Genomic DNA, 19,017 nt, shown 5'->3' with positions numbered 1-19,017 from the left:
ACTGCAAGGTAGATTGACTCAAGTGACGAACATGCGAGTCCTCCTCAAAATGGCCGCTTAACATAATTATTTAAAAGAGCTTAAATGGATATAAAAAGTGCTGTCTATATTTTAATTTATTGCAATAAATACCCTTTGTTTAATTTATAGCTAAAATTTTAAATGCAGAAAGTTGTTTTGTAAATGTTTTGACTACTGCGGTTACCGCGGGTGTCGCGACAGTCGTGCACAAAGCAACATGGCGCTTGCCAGCGGTCAGAAATAAAAACTAGCAGACAGCTTTCATAACTCCCCTTGTCGCGCACTTAATAGCCTTTCAATGAGACACTTCCTTTGACGTCTCAGGCGCTCTGGATCCCGCCGGTCCGGTGAGCTGCTCGATGAACTCAGCAGTTACGAAAAGCCGACTGCGGATGCAGCCTTTGTCTACTCCGAGCATCGCTCTGTGTAGCGTACTGCCTCTCTCTTGAGGATTTTCTGTTCTTGCGTTGTACTCCCTGTCGCTTTTGTTAAGACTTTCCTTTTTGCTGTTCGTAAAGGGGTGCTACTCTTACCGTCCGGTCAGTTGAACTGATTTAGATCGCTCGTATCTCGCGCAGTATGTGCTTGGCAAGTGGTTCAGCCGGTTCGTGGTGATCCTGTGGATCGAGCGTAACATACTCCGTCGCACTACGCTCAGGCGTGTTCCATTCGATACTGTTCCCCTTTTCATGTGTGCGTAGTCACTGGTGACAAACTAGTCCAGACTAGCTGTGTTCACCTTGTTGGGTGGTTTGATTTCCCGCTTTTAGATGAAATTTTTGATCTCCGTGACCTTTCGTCGCTCTCCCCAAACCCGCTGTTGCAGCCTAAACAATCGACATCACGACTGTGTTTTGCCTGTCGTTACAGTCGTGGTGTGTGTACCGATCATTAGCTCCTTCCGTCAGCTTGGGTCGATCTCCTACCCACGGCTGTCTTCGCTGCGATGCGAGCGTCTGACATGCGTTGCGATAAGATAGGGATCGCGAACCGCATGTTCTTCTTGTGTCCAGAGCCCGATTGCGGGGTCATGACACGGACCCTTGAGACGCCTGCGTGAAGAAGCAGACGCCACCGGAGCAGACGATGCCATGGAGCCGACCGGCTTGACAACCGCCGAGGCCCTGCGGCGATTACATCAGAGCCTCAAAACGGAGCTGGAGCAGTTTAAGGTGGGGGTCTAAGTATAGCGCTGATTGACACGCTTGTTGGACGATAGGAGCTGCATGTTGTACAGGCTGTGTGCAGAGCTTACGAGAGACTGTGCGCGCGCTTTGTTGGATGCGCACTCTCTTTCTTGTGGTGGCATCCTTAGGCGAGGAGGGCAGTTCTCCCCTTCTCTAACAAACATTGACTGATAGGAGAGAGGCGTTAGTTTTGCCCCATATTTTCCTCTACTTCTCAGAAGACGTGAACCCAAAAGGCACATGCATTTACCATGAGCTTTGCCCTCTGCCTCCTTATGAGAGACCAAGGGCCCATGCATGTGTTTGCATAATTTTTTCAATTAATGCGACATGGTTGTGTCATTCTTCATTCTCTTTTGCTGCCTAGTGATTAGTAAACATCCCTCACTTCTGTATTATTGGACACAGCGTAGCGACACTCTTATCTCTTGATATCGTATGCATGTCTGACTTTGCTATGCTCTATGCATAGCTATAAGTGCCTTGTTTTGTGCATGCATTGAATAGCAGCATATCTTTGACTAGATAGCATGCTTCGCACACATTTGTTGTACACCTGGCCATTACCAAACAAAGTTATGGAGCAGATATGGCCGGAACGTACAATACCGACGTGTAACACATAGCAGAGGACAGCAAGTAAAGGTGGTTTGCATTTATAACAGGAGTACAGCTTTGCGCTTTACCTCTCGATACCTTTCAAAGTAACTCTCAAAGTAACTGAAAAGAATTGTGGGACGGGCGCCATTGAAAGAAGCCTCAGTGTTGAGGTATGGCAAGTCAGATTGAGTTTGCATTGCAAAGCTATGAACCCCGACGGTTTTATTTCTACTGTTTACAATATACGTGTACATAACTCAGTGTTGGGTTGCTTTGCAGAAGCACGAATTTGTAAAGGAACACTGCATGTACACTGTTGTACGGATATTGGCAGAGACGGCATGCTAAAATCAACATTGTTTCAGAAGCTTCTAACGACCAGCTCCTTATCGTCTTTCAGCGTAGGGAATGTGAGGTCACCTGGCTTGGGGAGGCCTTCCACCACAACAACCCACACTCCATTTTCCGATGGCCCAGTGTGGTTCTGCTGCTGTTCGAGGTGGTGGCGTTTGTGGTGGCTTACTCTCTCGGAGGGTAAGTTGTTGCATTGCATGTGCTAGATGGAACGTTCACTGATTTCTGTGTCATTCTGTGATTTCTCTCTCTCTCTCTGTATGTATATGTGTATATGTATGTGTATATGTATGTGTATATGTATATGTATGTGTATATGTATGTGTATGTATGTGTATGTGTGTATATGTACGTGTATATGTACGTGTATATGTGTCTCTCTCTCTCCTGGTTTTCAGTAAGAACATATGACACTGAGGTCAGTCACTCTGGTGGAAATTTTCTGGGCAGCTATATCTCTGTAAAAACCACATTTATAGTGGTAAAGGAATTCACCTCTTTCACGAGATGTGGCACCCTGTGCAGGGAGCTTGAAAACTGGTTGAAAGCTAACACATGTAGGCAACGGAAGCGCGGTCTGATCTGTGTTCTGAAATTCGGTACCAGGATACGCCAACTGAGCCTGTGAAAAAGTGGCGAGTATGTGCTTGCTGCTGCCATCTGTCGCTTGCTCCTATCCCTAACATGTACTGTGCATGTGCAGTAGAAGCTGGTGGTTTGTTTTCAACCCTATTTCAATCAGTGGAGCTCAAGGAGGGGAGGCATGCATACGTAGAGCAGCCGTGATGAAAAAGGCGGATTACTTCACGTCTGTCTTGAACATCTAGTGTCCAGTCACTGCAATCTTTGTTGATTGATGTTCCCAATGTGCATTCATTGCCGATTCTATTCATTGTTGGAACTCGAAAGAATGTTTAGACTGAGAAGCTCTTTTGCTACTTTTGAAGCCCTTGGCTTATTTGACCACTGGAGTTACGGCACCCAGTTACAAATGGATGGCTGTGTTGTTTAGCATGGGTCGTGGCTGATTTATTGATGATAGAGAGTGCTCACTTTGGGAAATGTGCTGATGAGGTTTGGTTCTAATGCTGTATTTCGAAATGACCGCATCTTAACCTTCATTTCTGTCTCGCACAGCTGTTTATTCAGCTGTCTTTTGTGAAGTGTCAGCAGCAAGCCTGAGTTTTCTCTTTTGCCTCAACTCTGCCTAATCTTCTCACTGAAATCTCCCCTGCGTATGTTTTCCTTTAGATCGCAACAATATGTGTCCACTTGGTAGGTGAAACCAAGCACTTCTACCAAACGCTTCGTTTTCGTGCAAATCTGTTTTTTTGTCTTGGGGAAGTTTGAACAAAATATTCACTGTGCCAGCTTATGTCCTGTATAAGTTCTGTTTTGCTCGCTCACTGAATGTCATATACCAGCTCACCCAGCAAGTCATCCTTCTGCTGTGTCATCATCACCACTAAGCCTATTCATCAAAAAGAGAACACAGTGCACAGGGGCATAGTATACAGAAAGAGGTCCCAGTGTTAAACAGTGAAGCAGGGCCTCGTGTTAGTAGATGTTCGAGATGTAAATTAGAAAGGGCAGCAAAAAAAAAAAAAACGGATGGAACTGCTTGGCTGCGTAACATGAATTGGCAAGGTAAATTTCATATCAAAACAACAGAGAAGTATCATCTCAACAGCTCCTTCTACCTCCATAAAATACACAATGGATGCATACTCGTAATTGCACTGCGAAATCAGTGCAATTACGAGTATGCATCCATTGTGTATTTTATGGAGGTAGAAGGAGCTGTTGAGATGATTTGGAATTGAGGAAGGTTGCTACTCTTTTCAGTGCACCTCTGTCGGTGACAGAAACACCAACGTGCAGTGCAGTCATCTGTGGCACTGTTTTGCAGGGGACCTGTATTGGTTGGAGACTCCCTGTTCCTCATCTGTGTACTGGCGCTCAACGTTGTCCTTGTGATTTGGGATACGAGATTACGCCACCTGGAGATGAGACACCGTGCCCGGGCCATGATCACCACAGTGGCAAGTGCGTTATTCTTTGCCTCTGCTTCGCTCACGAAGCTTTTGCCTTGCTTTGCCAAGTTTGCCTGGTTTTGGTTCTACTTAAGCACTGGACCATTCGCGGTGAATTATTTTGTGAGACTTAAGCAAAAACAACTGCGCAGAGTTCTCTGAATGACAGAGTATGAAGAGTTCTGGGAAATTTGGGCATCTGTGCTTCACATATGACATTATCTACCTTTCTGACAAGCTGCATGTATGAAAGAAACGAGCAGTCATTGAACACTTCATGTGATGTTTGGAGGTCATCAGTATAGACCCCATTAGCAGCATTTGGTTGTCCTTTCTTCTTCTTTCTGTAAAATTTTCTTATTTAATAATTACTGAGCTAATCTCCCACTTTCATCAACACTGCTTATAAGAGTAAAACATTCCCCAATGCTTTCCTTTGTTTAAATCATTGTTGGCGGGTGTAGCACACTCCAGGAAGAAAAATCCTCCTCTCACTGGCATATAGGAGATAAAATGACAACGGTCTCTCATTTTGTATCGACATAGCTTCTTGATGAATGCTGTCATTTCTTCAGCACATGCACTGCTGGTTGCATTGACATGTTTCAGGAATGTAGCAGTCATTTCTGCACTAACTGCTCATGATCCCACAGCTGTCATGTCATGCACACCTTTCACAGAGTGGGAGAGCCTTTTCCTTTCTGAGCCATTTGACATTGTTTCTTAGAGACTTCTCAAGCCATGCCTCATCATTGCCAACCTAACTGCGCCCACTCCATGACAAAGGCCTGTTCCATATCTCTTCGATTAACCCTGCTCTGTGGCCACCTTACCTTCGCAGACTTCCTAATCTCAGCCGTCTCCTTACTCTCTGCTGGCTGCTATGTTTGCCTTTATCCGCTCTGTTACCCTAAGGGACGACTGGTCATCTTTTCTCCACATTGTACAACCTGCCATGCCCATTTCCTCTTCCTGATAGCTGCTGAGGCATTATTCCTCCTTCTTTCTTCGACCGTGCTTCTTCAGCTCTGCTTTTTTGAGCATGCTTCATCAACCATGCCTCTTCAGCTGTGCTGTTTCGACAGTACTTTTTCGACTATGCTTCTTCAACCGTGTCTCTCTGAGCCTCTTTCTCTGGTTAAAGAATGCAGCGCGAAAAGACGAGGACAAACGAAGAAGTGGACAGGACTGGCACTGACAGTCAGCGCCAGTCCTGTCCACTTCTTCGTTTGTCCTCGTCTTTTCGCGCTGCATTCTTTAACCATGATCATTGACCAACGAAGCCCAAACAGCCACTTTAGCTCTTTCTCTGGACCTGGCCTTTCCCCCCCCCCCCCTCCCCAGATGCCCTGGAGCATGGCAGTGGGGAGGAGGCCCCCTGGGCCCCCTCGGAGCATGTGCCGCTGTTCCAGCCGGCGTCCCCCTGCATCAGCCTGCAGTGGGCCCTAAGGGACAACATGCTGGTCAACGTGCCGGTACACCTGCTGGTCGAGGGGGACGTGGTGGTGGTCCGGCCGGGACACCAGGTGCCGGGCAGGTGCAGCCTCGTCACCCGGGTGAGCAGTCATGCCTCTGGCATCCGAAAGCCAACCGGTCACCCGTCAATCATTTGGTATAGCGTAATATCGCGTGTTGCGGAAATAAACGCGCCCCGTAAAACGCTTCTTTCAGCTAAACGGGCTCATTGTTCGAGCTCAAATTTCACATAGAAATGGCATTTGGTCGGCAGAATTGTTTAATACCACGTTTGCTTGGGGTGCTTACCTGATTCGAACAGAATAAGTCGGATATTCACATCGTCTGCGGCGACGACGAAAAAAAATTAAGCTGCTCTGACAGCGATCGCACTGGTGGCGCCATCTCGTTTGTTGGTCGTGAAGATTCAGCAAAGGAGGTGGGTCCGGGAGGTTTGAAGACGCTCTTTCAACTGGTTTTTTAATGGTCACAGAAAACTTAGCTTGCTGAAAACTTAGTTTTGTAATGAATTCATGCTCAACTCTTGGAGGGATGGTCTCATATTGTCCATGCATTTTTTTTATTTTATTGACAGAAATAATGGGGGGCTAGTGTGGTTCTTTAACAGAAAACTTCTCACTTGGGTGTGGATGGTCTCTTGGAGCAGAATACTAGATCCGTAGAGTATTGCACTAATTGCGCCTCCCAATATATTTCTTAAGTAAAGCCTAGTGAGAAAGTCGGCTGCCAGTAATGCAGAAAGTGTGCTCTTAGGTAACTTCCTGCAAAAAAAAAAAAAAAAGCTTACTTTCTCGTTGAAACTGCCTTGAAGTCCAATCTGGGCACTGCAAATGTGTGCCTGATTCTGCATGTTTGTGCCTGACTCCATTTTGTGTGCCTCAGTATGTGCGCATAGCTTTATTGTTTGTAGGCATTTAGAAATTAGCTTAATTTCCTTAATTTTTTTTTTGGGGTGTCAGTGATACTTTAGCCAACAAATGTACCAGTCTTTACATTTCTGCAATGTAGGGGATACAATGAAATACTTGAAATAGTGATAGTCGAGACGTTTTATACCATAATTTTTCTGTGTATTAAGGGCAGTGAAACTATCTGTTTGTGTCTCATTTAGGGTAAGGAAGCACCGCTCACCTTGGAAGAGAAGGAGACATTTGTGCCTGAGACTGGCATCGCCACCTGTGCCAGTTTTACGGGAGCCCGGCTTCGGCGACCAGTCGAGCCACGCCGCTTTGTCATGCTCGAAGCACCTTATCTCAAGTTCTTCAGGTGTGGGGAGAATTGCCTCCAGCACAGCATGCTTTGTCATTTTTCGTACATTAATCATGGAAGTCTTACGCTTGATGTTGTCTCTCTGCTTCATACAGTGATGAAGTGAAGTGGTTCATTTGCAGCCTCCTTACATTTAACCGCTATTCCTCTATCGTTTATAAATTGTCCTGTAAACCAAGGTCTTTTCTTTTTTTTTTGACCTCTTTAACCAGCAGTTATCAGGGCAAAAAGCAACCAAATAACCTAACTGCATTATTTCCTCATTTCCATCTGCCTAACACACCTTCTATATCTATGTACACCCTTTCATTTTAAAAAAAAAAGAAGAAAAATGTGACGGTTTCAGTTTTGTGTGTGGCTTTTAGCATGCACGTTCTGTGTTTTGAATGTGTTTATATTCCAGAAAAAACACCAGTGTGCTGAATTCAAATACCGCCTGTGTAATCGCTCTTGTTGAGATATCCACAGTCCTGATAAAGTGCATTCAGTAACTGGTAACCGGTGCAGCTGTGTGTTTACTACAAATGTTACCCTTTATGAGGCAGGACTAGTTTTGTAACCTACCGGCAAATAGACTAGATTGCTCCTTTTATTTGAAATAAGTTTCTGGCTACATGGTCTAATGATAGTGAAGCTCATCAAGTGCATTAGTTTCACACTGAGAAGCTCAGCAGAAATGCTGCTGAAGAAAACCACTAGATATCACTGTAATCAGCTGTGGGAGTGAATTGGTGGTGTGCACTGGCAGTTTCCCCAATCTTGCTGATGTTTGTGGGGTGACTTTGTCTTTGCCCTCCTCACAAAACCATTTCCCTGTCCGTCTGTTTTATTGTTCACTGTGTTTCTTGCATCCACGCGCTTATGTTGTTTTCATTGTTGAGGTCATTCCTGATCTCAACCTCCCCACTGTGAATCGCATGCTCTGCCAACGGCACTGCGGGATTTATAGAATTATAGATAGTTCACTTGATGTGCAAAGCCTGCAAGATGACTTAGATAAGATAGCCGTGTGGTGTAATAGTCGGGACATGACTGTGAATACTAAAAAGTGTGTACACGTCATTTTCGAGGAAGCGCTCCTACCCTTCTTATATATACACTATAAACCATGTGGCCTTAAAGAAAGAACAGAATTTTAAATACTTAGGCGTTTATCTTACTGCTGACCTGAGGTGGTCAAAGCATATTAATTACATCGTAAAGAAAGCTGCTGGTATATTAGGTTTGTTAAGAAGAAATTTCAGCCACCTTCCACAGCATCTCAAAGAACAGCTATATTTTACTTGCGTCCGCACGATACTCGAATATGCATCAGTGTGCTGGGACCCGAACTCACAAGAACTTATTGATAAATTGGAAAAAATTCAAAATAGGGCAGTCCGCTTTGTACTTGGAAATTATTCCAGGACACTCAGTATCTCAGAAAGCAAAAGGAATCTTTAGTGGCCAGAACTTAAAACTCGAAGAAGGAATCTGAGATTAAAATTTTTGCATAACATTTTCTATTCCAAGACTGGTATAGACGGATCAAAATATTTGAAGCCGCCTTTCTCTGTCTCGAAGCGAAGGGACCACAATTTAAACCTTTACGAATCTCCTTTTAAAGGTGACGTACTCCGTTATTCATTCTTTCTGCGAACAGTTCGCGAATGGAATGCTTTGCCACCACATATTGTTAACTTTCTACCTAATGATGCCTTTTTTCATGCGTTCAGTGCATGATTTCTTGTTTTTTGAATGTGAAAGTGCCCCCCTGCTGTAATGCCGAAAGGTGATGCAGGTACCAAATAAACAAATAAATAAATAAATAGAAGTGACGAGTTCTGTAGCAACTGAAAACTCTCCTGCTCTCTCGCAGGCTGTGCCTTGAGAACTCGCTGGTGCGGCCGGTGACGACATTCACCAAGGAAGTTCACCGCATCAACAGCGTCTACCTGGAGAGGATTGTCATCGGCATCCTGGTGAGCTCACTTGCGGTCGTTCTTACGTCCGTGTCGTCTTCACTGAGCTCTTGTCATTCGTGACTCCTTTAGTTTTTAGAGGCTTTGTCGCTATGTTCCAAATGAAACTCAATGTAATCTTTGGTAAATGTGCTGGAAATTTGTTTGGCTGGAGTGGCCATAGGTGATGCAAACTGGGTGGAAAGCAGCAAAGATCACTGGGGGCAGTTGTCTAACTGCTAACATTAAGTGATTGCTGGCTTATTTGATTAACTGACAGAGACATAGTTGTTAGAGATAGAGTACTTAAAACAGCGGCTGTAGCAGGCAGTACTGCTGTTTGAAAGAAGTCACAGTAGTACTACAGTCAAGCCCACTTATAACAATATTCAAGTGCCATGGAAATACCATTGTTATAACCAATAATTGTTATAACAGGGTTGTGCCGAAAAAAGAAACGATGACAAACTTCAGAGCATTTACTGGCAGTAAATACCCGGAGGGGTTTGATTGTTCTAATGCCTGTAAAAGCTCGTTAAATCGAACTTCAGGGAACTGGAACAATGTTCACCCACCGTTCACCGATGACCAAAGCATCGCCATCACTGTGCCACCGGGAGCTTCACGCACCTCCACGTCACAGGAATCAAGCCGGCTTTCCGGAAGTGATTCTTATGGGAAATTCAAGAAGCATGCAGAACCAAGGGTGCGGTGACAGCTGACAAGAGAAAAACCGCGCTGGCTGCATGCACGCGCGCTGCACTGACTGATTAGGGGTACGCATGGCGTGCGTAGCCAATGCAGCAATGCAGCAGCTCTCCTGACGCGATGACGCCTGCCTCTTTTGATTACGTGGCGTTGCTGCGCCAGCTTAGTCCATTGGTCGGCCCCACACATGCACGCTTTTGTGTTGTAAGCATGGTTTTGCTGGTGTGGTTGTAGCATTTCTTTTCTTTTTCTGTAATGGTTGACACTCAATTACCAGATTTAATTGTTATAACCAATAATGTGCCTTGACAGCATTGCTATAAGCAGTTTATTTTACCATAGAACACATGGCAAAGCTGATGGTGCCATGACTGACCATTGTTATATCCGATATATTGTTATAACCAGTATCGTTATAAGTGGGCTTGACTGTATACAAACAGGTGGGATGTATTCATTAGCACTATTTACACATTTAGTATCTTTCTTTAGCTTTGGTGAACTCATTGGCAATGTCGGAACACGAGAAGTCACAGAGACGTGGACACAATGAGCCAATTTCATTGCTTGCTGCGAAGTCAACGTGCCGTAGCATGCAATTGTTCTGTGTAGTCATGTGTGCATTGTAAAATATGTGGTGTGTGAAGTGAAGGAACGACATTTTTATTATCACTGATTGATTTTTTTTTTTTTAATTTGGCAGTCTACTTCAGATCAGATGGGGGCCAAGCATTTTGTACGTGGAAAAAGAATAGTGAGATCTGATCAGTTCTTCATAAAGTTCTCATATGTACTGTATGATAACTGTAAACATGTTATCTGCTTGCTTTTCTGCAAAACTAGAATGGGGTAGACGGGGCAGTCTTTGGACTATTTGAGGACAGATGTGTCGCGGGGTGTTTTACGATGTCATAAAAAATGTAACTTGGTAGCAGAAGTTTATAGGTAGGGCTACCTAAGCTATAAGAAAAAATATAGATGGCCATATGGCCATCATATGGCCATGGAAAACAGATGCCACAGGGCAGTATGCTGACCTTGTGGTTGACATAACATTTGATAACAAAATTTATAACTTACACACAATCGCAGTCTCTGGTCGTACCTTGTGACGATTCCTTTTCTGATTCAACTTTTGCTCTTGTACCATTGGTTGTCATGGCCTGCGATGTCATGACAAACAGACACTTTTGGTTGAGCTGATTCCTTTATACGAAAAGGCACCATTGAGTGAAATTGCTGGTGAAGAAGTAACGCACAAGACAGACACGTCAGTGCACTGTCAACTCACAGTTTATTTCTTGTTTATGCACAATAATTTACTTCGGGCAAGCCATAACCATCCCAGAAATATGTAGTCATCACCTAAAAAAATAATAAAAAATAAACAGTTTATTATAGCTAAGCATGGAATAATGCACAGTAGCACTAGTTAGGGTGCACACTTAAGGTCCTTACATGCTAAAGACATTTGACCTGTAGCCATTTACTATAAAGGCTTTCTACCTAAGGGCCTTTGCCCTGAAGGCATTTACTTGAAGGCCTTCACTTATGCACATACATACACACACACGTGTGCGCTTACGTCTGAAGCCAGAATATGTAAACAATTTATTATAGCTAAGCATGGAATAATGCATAGTAGCACTAGTTAGGGTGCACACTTAAGGTCCTTACATGCTAAAGACATTTGACCTGTAGCCATTTACTATAAAGGCTTTCTACCTAAGGGCCTTTGCCCTGAAGGCATTTACTTGAAGGCCTTTACTTGCATACATAGATACACACACACGTGCATACTTATGTCTGAAGTCTGAAAATGTGCCTATAGTGTTGCCGCACTAAAACAACAAGGACGTGATGCAATGCGTAACTTTGTTGTTAGTATGCCAACATTTATGTCTTGTGTGCTTCTTCTCTGCGCACGGTTTCCCTTGTGGCACTTTTTCGTAGAAATTGTCATGACTGACATCTAAGCTAGCGATGTCATTCGCCAGTTCGACCATGGAAGGCGGGGCTGACCAATGACGAGAAAACAGAAGAATGAATCCCCCTGTTACAGAATATGGACACTGACCGTTCTTGTGCAGGTGCTGACGACGGTGCTGAAGCTGGCCCAGTGGCGCTACCTGGGGGACCGGGCGGGCAGCGTCAAGGAGCTGGTGCTGCAGCCCGCCCTGGCCATCCTCCCTCTGCTGCCCCTGTCACTGCCCGCCCTCTGGCTGGGGCTGCACGCATTGGGCACGGCCCGCCTCCACCTCATGGTCACCTCCCAGCTGGAGCACACGGTACGTCATCCCCCTCCCCCACTCTCACTTTGCAAGGAGAGAGAGACAAAGCACACAAATGGCAACGAAATTGTCACAAGAAAGAACAGTGTGTATGCTTATAATACAATCATGCACACACCTATCTGGAGCGCTCAAGCGTCACACTCTGTTGTTCATTTTTGACAGTCACCACTCCCTGGTGGGCCCGATGTACCTTTTAAAGATATGAGGAAATAACCATAATCCATTGAAGTGTGTGCATATGCAATGCAGTCTTTCATGATGTAACAATAACGTAAAAGGAACACGCCAGACAGAAAGGAAACGACGCAGACAAGCGCTAACTCGCAACTGTGGTATAAATTGCATGTTTCAGCAAAAAACCCCAGTTGCGAGTTAGCGCTTGTCTGCGTCGTCTCCTTTCCATCCCTCGTGTTCCTTTTGCGCTATTGTTACGTTATGAACATTATCCAACTTGCTCAACTTTCGGCTTTGCTCAATGCAGTCTTGTTTCGAGCCCTATACTACTCGTGAATGACGTCAGTGTACTCCCCGGTGCATCATTCAAGTGCTCTAGACAGGTCTGTGGACGACTGTGCGAACATGAAGATGCCTCATTATAAATCAGGATTTGAGGGGCGCAGTGAAATGTTAGCAGGTGACACAAGCAGGAGGTTGATGCAGGTCGCAGTCAGTTGAAGCACTGTGATCAGGACGCTGACCTGTTTTGGGGGGCAAAAGGCTCACTAGTGGCATTGCACAATTTGAAGTAAGCTCAACATGGAAGTAAAGTTCATGGGGAACTTGATACCTATTTGTCCCTAAATCCGGAAAAGTCGTGGTGAACGCGGTTTCAAGCTGTGCCATTAAAGTGACAATGCAAAGTTTGTATACGGGGCATATTTCATACTTGGGATACAAGCAAATGCAGCTGCAGGAGCTCTAGTATAACAAGGGTGTCTCATACAGCTCAATCAAGTATCGTCGCAAGGCCCAGAATGGCGATAAACTACCGCTAAGCAAGGTTTCTTTCGTGTGGGACCATGATCCTTGGCTGGCAACGACTGAACATTTCATGCCTACACCTACCACTAACGACAGGATGGCAGATTGCATTGGTTGGTGGCAAGAAGACAGACCATATTTTTGGTTCTCTCTCTCTTTCTCTGTTTTTTTTTTTTTTTTAAACAGCATAATATTGGGCTTTGCAGGTCATGCAGCATGCGCACGACGACCCCTTTGAAGAAACAGATGAGGTGGAGTCCACACACCCCGATGGTTCGGTGCTGTCATGGGGCCAGGTGCGGCCCCTGTTCCTGTCTCTGCTTCGGGGCAGGGCTCCGCACCTGTGGAGGACGTCCAGCCTCCTGCACGTGCTTGGCAGCATTACGGTGAGCACTGCCTCTCTCTCTCTGGATTAGCTGCTGAAGCATTGAAGGAGCCATCGGCATCATCATCATCATTGGCCAGAATGGGAAAGGCAGAACAAAAATAAGAAACTGCTACTGTTAAGCCTAACTGTGCGTAGTTAGACCTAACTATGCGTGGTTAGGCCGAACTACGCGTAGTTAGGCCTAGCTGTACATAGGCTTGACAGCTTCATATTTGCCAACTATGTTATTAAAAGCAACAACTAATGGTCACTCAAACCTTCGCATATTGATGAGAGTGTGCAATTTTAGAACGAGGGCCACCATTCAGGGTGAGCGATCATGTGAAAGACTATAGCAGTGACACTGTATTTGGTCCAGAATGAGTGGGCAGGGCGTCACCATGTTGCCGCCACTGTCTAAACAACTCCCACATAGGTCACTGCACAAAATTTTTAAAGTTGTATGCATACGCTAGCTGCAGAGTTTTACATGGGGTGCTTACTGTATGGGCACGCTGCCGACCTGCGATTTCCTTTCATGTGTTAATAAAACTGCCTATTTTTAGATACAAATTGCCATATAAAGTTTGCCTGTGGTCAGTAAATAATTTGTAATTTAATTTCTTCTCTCTTTCTGTTTCGGTTTGGATTTCAACTGCCAAAGGGTGATACGACATCAAAGTTGACTTCAGGTCATGCAAGGCAGCATAAAAAGACAGACATTGTAGCTGGTTGTTCACTTATTATTATTCGAGCTCTTGGTGCATGAAAATGGTGAAGTAGTGAATGAAAGTGGCAAAGCAACGATTATATCATAGTTTCTTAAGCCTCACATATCCTCAACTAAACTTTGACATCATAGCTTCCATTTGGTGGTTTAAACTAAAGCCAACAAAACATAAGGGAAAACATATAGTCACAAATTATTTACCAGGCCTAGGTATAGGTAGACATGTTTGTCCACTAACTGTTGTCTACTATATAGTGTGCTTTAAGGTTTGCACAAGTACTGTCATTTGTAAGGACCTAGCTTTGCTTAATGCTGCTCTGTTCTGTTTGTAAATAAAAGGCGCAGATTTACATATCAACCATGTAAAAATCTTGCAACAATTAACACATGGACACTTGCCAGGCACTTGTGGCTTTCCATCTCTTCCTGCCACAAATGGTGTCGAATGCCAGTACATTTCAGGTTTGTATTTACAGTCAACTATCGGAGATTGTCGCAAAGGTCTTCACTTTTGCATGAAGGGGCAGATCTGTCTGTACAGGTATGGATACAGCTAAGGATGCTAGTATGCTGATGTGATTCAATGCTAAGTGCAATAAATGCAGCAGTAGCCAAAATCCAACAACCCAAGTACAGTTGGCCGCAAAAGTGTTGAGAATGAGGAAGCCACAGAAAGAATTAATTTCTGAAGAAGTTAGCGCAAAAAACGGACAAAGGACAGAAAGAAAGGACACATAAGACATTTACGAGCGCTTATGTGTCCTTTCTTTCTGTCCCTTGTTCGTTTTTCACGCTAACTTCTTCAGAAAATGCATCACCAACTAGCCCGGCAGCTTGCTGTCCTGAGACTTAATTTCTTTGCTATCTAAAGATGGAGCTGTGAAATGAAGGTTGTGACATGCATTTTCGTGTACAACGAGCAGGCCACATCAGTGTCAGGCCACATCTACATGCAGTGAAGAAATTCAGATGAGTGCCATGTTCCAAAATCTTGTATGAACGCTAGTACATGTGGTCAAAGTTAATCCTGAGCTGTCCTTCTGTTAGGACAGTGTGGCGGCGGAGGGTCTAGTTCCGGGTAATGTCACGAGAGGGCGCTAGTGGATCGCCAAGTCATCATCATCATGAGGGGGAGTGGCGGCAGCGGCGGAAAGAGGGGAGAAGGGAAATAAAGGTTGTTGGCGTGGCGGCCGTGTGTTTGGGAGTGGCGCGGGCCGCCGCCGCTCCCCCTCATGATGATGATGACTTGGCAGTCCACTAGCGCCCTCTTGTGACATCACCTGAAACTAGACCCTCCACCGCCACGCTGTCCTAACACTTCTCTTTGGCACAACTTGTAGCCCCTTGTGTCACTGTTGTACCAGAACTTTGTTGATATGACCGCCAATGACCGTGTTGACGCAGACCCTGTGCTGTGTCGACAAAAAGGGAATCCTGTCGTGGCCGAACCCGACACCCGAGAAGGTGTTCTTCCTGAAGCCACCGCGGTCGAGGGGCAGCAACAGCCACGGATCCAACCTTGGTGGTTCGGGCAACAACCTCCGTCACTCGGCTAACATGGACGATGACCCCGACGATGCCTTGTTGGAGGAAAGGGTCGTGACCCCCGGGGCTGGCGACTCTGTGCTTGAGGGTGAGCCGAGGTTGAACTAAAGGAGCTAGAGGTCAAGTTATGTGTGGGGAGCATGCGTGCATACCTCGCGAGGTCCCACAGGTCCCATGTACCGTGGGAAAAAAAACAACCGCGATCTGGTTCTTTGGATCCATCTTGATTTCTCTTTTCTCATAAATGCATAGTGGTAGAATTTGTTGAAGAGATTTTAATTTGCATGCTTCCTCCCGTGATAAACTCCAGGAAATGCTGTTCGTAATGGTTTGGTTTGGTTTATGGGGTTTAACATCCCAAAGCTGGCTATGGGTCCAAAAAGTGTTTGTATTTCCTGTAAAAGAAATTCGAAAATGAATTTAAATTGAATTGAATTGAAAGCGACTCAGGCTATGAGAGACGCCGTAGTGGAGGGCCCCTGACAATTTCGACCACCTGGGGTTCTTTAACGTGCACTGACATCACACAGTACACGGGCCTCTAGAATTTCTCCTCCAAAGAAATTTTAGCCGCCGCGGCCGGGATCGAACCCGCATTTTTAACCTGCATTTCTACCTGCATTTTTTAACGTGTTAGCAATAATACAGCACTATTCATTGGAAAGGGATGTCAGAAGCGACAGGTGGAGAGGGAAGATGACAGGTAGCCGAAGCTGAGCACAGGAGATACAAATTCCAGGCAGACTCTAATGTTAATGCATACGTTGCCACATGAATTGCATTGATCATCTGTAATTTGTGAACGTTGCCATGCTTGGGTACTATGCTAGATCTTCTTCCAAAGTCTTTGAAATAAACGTCTTAGATTATAGTTGCAATTTACAATGGATGAGGAAAACGGTTGATCCTTGTCACAAACTTCTTTATTCCCATGCAAAAAAGTGATAATAAGACAATGAGCATATTTCTCAACATTTGAGCTTCTCAAGGTACTGAGATGGACTTACTGACGAACCTCGTCATAACGAAACTGTTTATAATGAAATAACGAATATAACGAAGGAATGACGGTTCCCCTTGGAAGCTCGGTCAACTCGCGCTATAACGAATCTACGGCTACAACGAAGTAACCGCTGGGCCCCTTCAACTTCGTTATAACGAGATTGAACTGTACTGATAAATTTTTTTTTTTTCATACCCTCCGCTTCTTCTTCTCAATGTTTCAACCATGGTTATTGAGTAAACATGTCCTGCTTTTGTGTAGTTTTCTGCAGTTTTGAGCGTGTCAGTCTTTCTATTTCTTTTGCCATTTGCACTAATCTTGCCACTATATTTTTTTATGTACAGCTTTTCTAATTTAGTTATAAGCACTTCAATACCTATGAAAAAACAACACATCAACAGAGGTCAGATTAAGGAAATCCTGTGCTCTTTTCACTCTGTGTGTGTTTTTGCCTTCCTCAGGGGGAGGCAAGGGGCTCAACGTCGATGGCGGACTGGTGAGGCGTGACTCGAGGCTCACGGGCTACGATCCGCCGGACCACATGTACCACCCGGGCACGCATGTCGAGGTGCTCGACCTGACACACAGCATGCTGTCGGCCTTCGGAGTGCAGTTCGACGACCCATGCTGGAAGGACTACATCACCAACCTCAAGCCACTGGTGAGGCTTAGTTCAGCACCAGCACGATGAGGAACAAGAAAAAAGCTAGCCACATGGAAAGGCTACTAATAGATGATAATAATAATCATCATCATCATCAGCCTATCTACATCACTGCAGGACGAAGGGCTCTCCCATTTCCCTCCAATTAACCCTGTGCTGTGCCAGCTGTGAGAACCTTATTTGTGCAAACTTCCTGGTGTCACGTGCCCACCTGACTTTCTGCTGCCCTTTGCTATGCTCGCCTTCACATAACATGCCCTGTCCAAGCCCATTTCTTCTTCTTGATTTCAACTGAGGTGTCATTAACTCGTGCTTTTTCCCTGACCCACTCTTTGCTCTTCCTGTCTCTTAACATTACGCCTGTCATTTTCCTTCCCATAGTTCACTGCAGAAAAGAAGATGGAAAAGGTAACATTAAGAAACAGAGACGTCAATATCAGCTAGCTCATATTTGTCTGTTCATTTTCACATTCTATACTGTCTATCTACACATGCTCATGCCTCATTCTTTGCACATACACAAGAGAAAAAAATCAGTTTGAGTTTGTCACTATTCTCTTCAAGAAAAAGAGCAGGTCAGTGCACATTGTTCTAGAAGCAATGGTTATGGAAGAATTCTGTGATAATAGCAGGACCATCCCTTCTGTCACCCTTGAAAAAAGTTTCCACTGCTTTTTAGAGTCTTCAGTCAACCAGGTCACTATCAGCCCGTTTTCCTGTTTTTCTAAAACTTACACTGCAGCATTCATTGCTCATGGGCTCTGTTAAGCTATTATAGTTTTATTTACCTTACTGCTAAATTCCTGCCTCCCTTTTTTCTTTCCTTGTGTTGTGTTCTACAGTCTTTACCCCCTTTTCCTCTTCCTTCCTTTCTTTTCTCCTTTATTTCTTTCTTTTTTTGTTTTACTGCAAAAGCAGTACCAGTGTCATGACACGAAAATTCTGGCTTGTCTGTTGCCTCAGAGAGTGAAGCCTCTACCATCTAGAAGCACGGCCCACCAGCCACCTTCCCACTGCACCCCCACCCATCTTCACCCCACAAAAGACCTCCACGCACCGGAACAAAAAAGCAGCAATGAAACAATGAAATAAAATTCAAAGATGTAGTGGGAAGCCAGCTGCGCCCCCAAAAGCACCACCCTCGACCCACTTCTGCAGCACCTTCTCCTTGCAGAGAAATTCTGTCGCAAGGTTCAAGCCATGGTTTATAGTAAAAGCAGCTAGTAATCATTGAGGGCAAATCCAACTGCTGTCATATAACTGTCTTGTCAGGTGGGAACGTGTCGTAACTTTTATCTCTGTAGCACTACTAGGTGTGTTTTCCGATTTCGGGCATGCATACACGCATCCCTGAAGCCTGCTTTGTGTCCAGAGGCCCACCTGCCCACCGGGCTGTAGGCAGCCTGCCAGGTGTGTACACCTGGCAGGCCTCCACCAGGGTGATGGATACACCTGAGTGAAGGCCTTCAAGGTAAATGTCATCAAGGTAAAGGCCTTCGTGGTAAAGGTCTTTATGCCAAATTCATTTTGGTCAAAGGCCTTTAAGATGAAGACCTTCCAGGTAAAGGCTTTTACACCAAAGACCCTAAGTATGTAAAGACCTTAAGTGCCCATTTTAACTATTGCTACTGCACAATATTCCACACTTAGCGATGCTAAGCTGTCTGCTATATTTTTTTTCTTGCTTTCTTTCCTTCGCTCTCTCTTTCTTTCGTTCTTTCCTCTTCCCATTCTGTCTTCACTTCTTCGTCTTCCTCGCTTCCTCCCCCACTTCCCACGCAAGAAAGCAGCGAAGTAACTGATTTGGAGAAGTCAGTTCGCATGAGGTGACCTCCATGCTTATCT

General features: G+C 44.9%; 1 protein-coding gene across 2 annotated transcripts in view; it reads left to right on the top strand.

Annotated features, from left to right (window-relative positions):
• The first annotated feature begins 226 nt into the window (after window positions 1-226).
• The window catches only part of l(2)k05819 (transmembrane protein 94-like protein l(2)k05819), a 55,203-nt gene continuing 36,412 nt past the window's right edge, over window positions 227-19,017 (top strand). For both annotated transcript variants that reach the window (XM_089588175.1, XM_089588174.1), the window contains exons 1-11: window positions 227-368; window positions 1,035-1,193; window positions 2,209-2,342; window positions 4,072-4,208; window positions 5,540-5,751; window positions 6,783-6,937; window positions 8,799-8,901; window positions 11,679-11,876; window positions 13,070-13,249; window positions 15,365-15,593; window positions 16,970-17,169. In XM_089588175.1, coding sequence (XP_089444301.1) covers window positions 1,113-1,193; window positions 2,209-2,342; window positions 4,072-4,208; window positions 5,540-5,751; window positions 6,783-6,937; window positions 8,799-8,901; window positions 11,679-11,876; window positions 13,070-13,249; window positions 15,365-15,593; window positions 16,970-17,169 — 1,629 coding nt within the window. In that variant the 5' untranslated portion in view covers window positions 227-368; window positions 1,035-1,112. The remainder of the gene's footprint in view (window positions 369-1,034; window positions 1,194-2,208; window positions 2,343-4,071; window positions 4,209-5,539; window positions 5,752-6,782; window positions 6,938-8,798; window positions 8,902-11,678; window positions 11,877-13,069; window positions 13,250-15,364; window positions 15,594-16,969; window positions 17,170-19,017) is intronic.

Source organism: Amblyomma mixtum, chromosome 4, assembly GCF_055824585.1.
Source record: "Amblyomma mixtum isolate Tamu chromosome 4, ASM5582458v1, whole genome shotgun sequence".
Classification (NCBI taxonomy): domain Eukaryota; kingdom Metazoa; phylum Arthropoda; class Arachnida; order Ixodida; family Ixodidae; genus Amblyomma; species Amblyomma mixtum.
The sequence above is the reverse complement of the archived record's forward strand: the minus strand, read 5'-3'. Positions and strand labels throughout refer to the sequence as shown.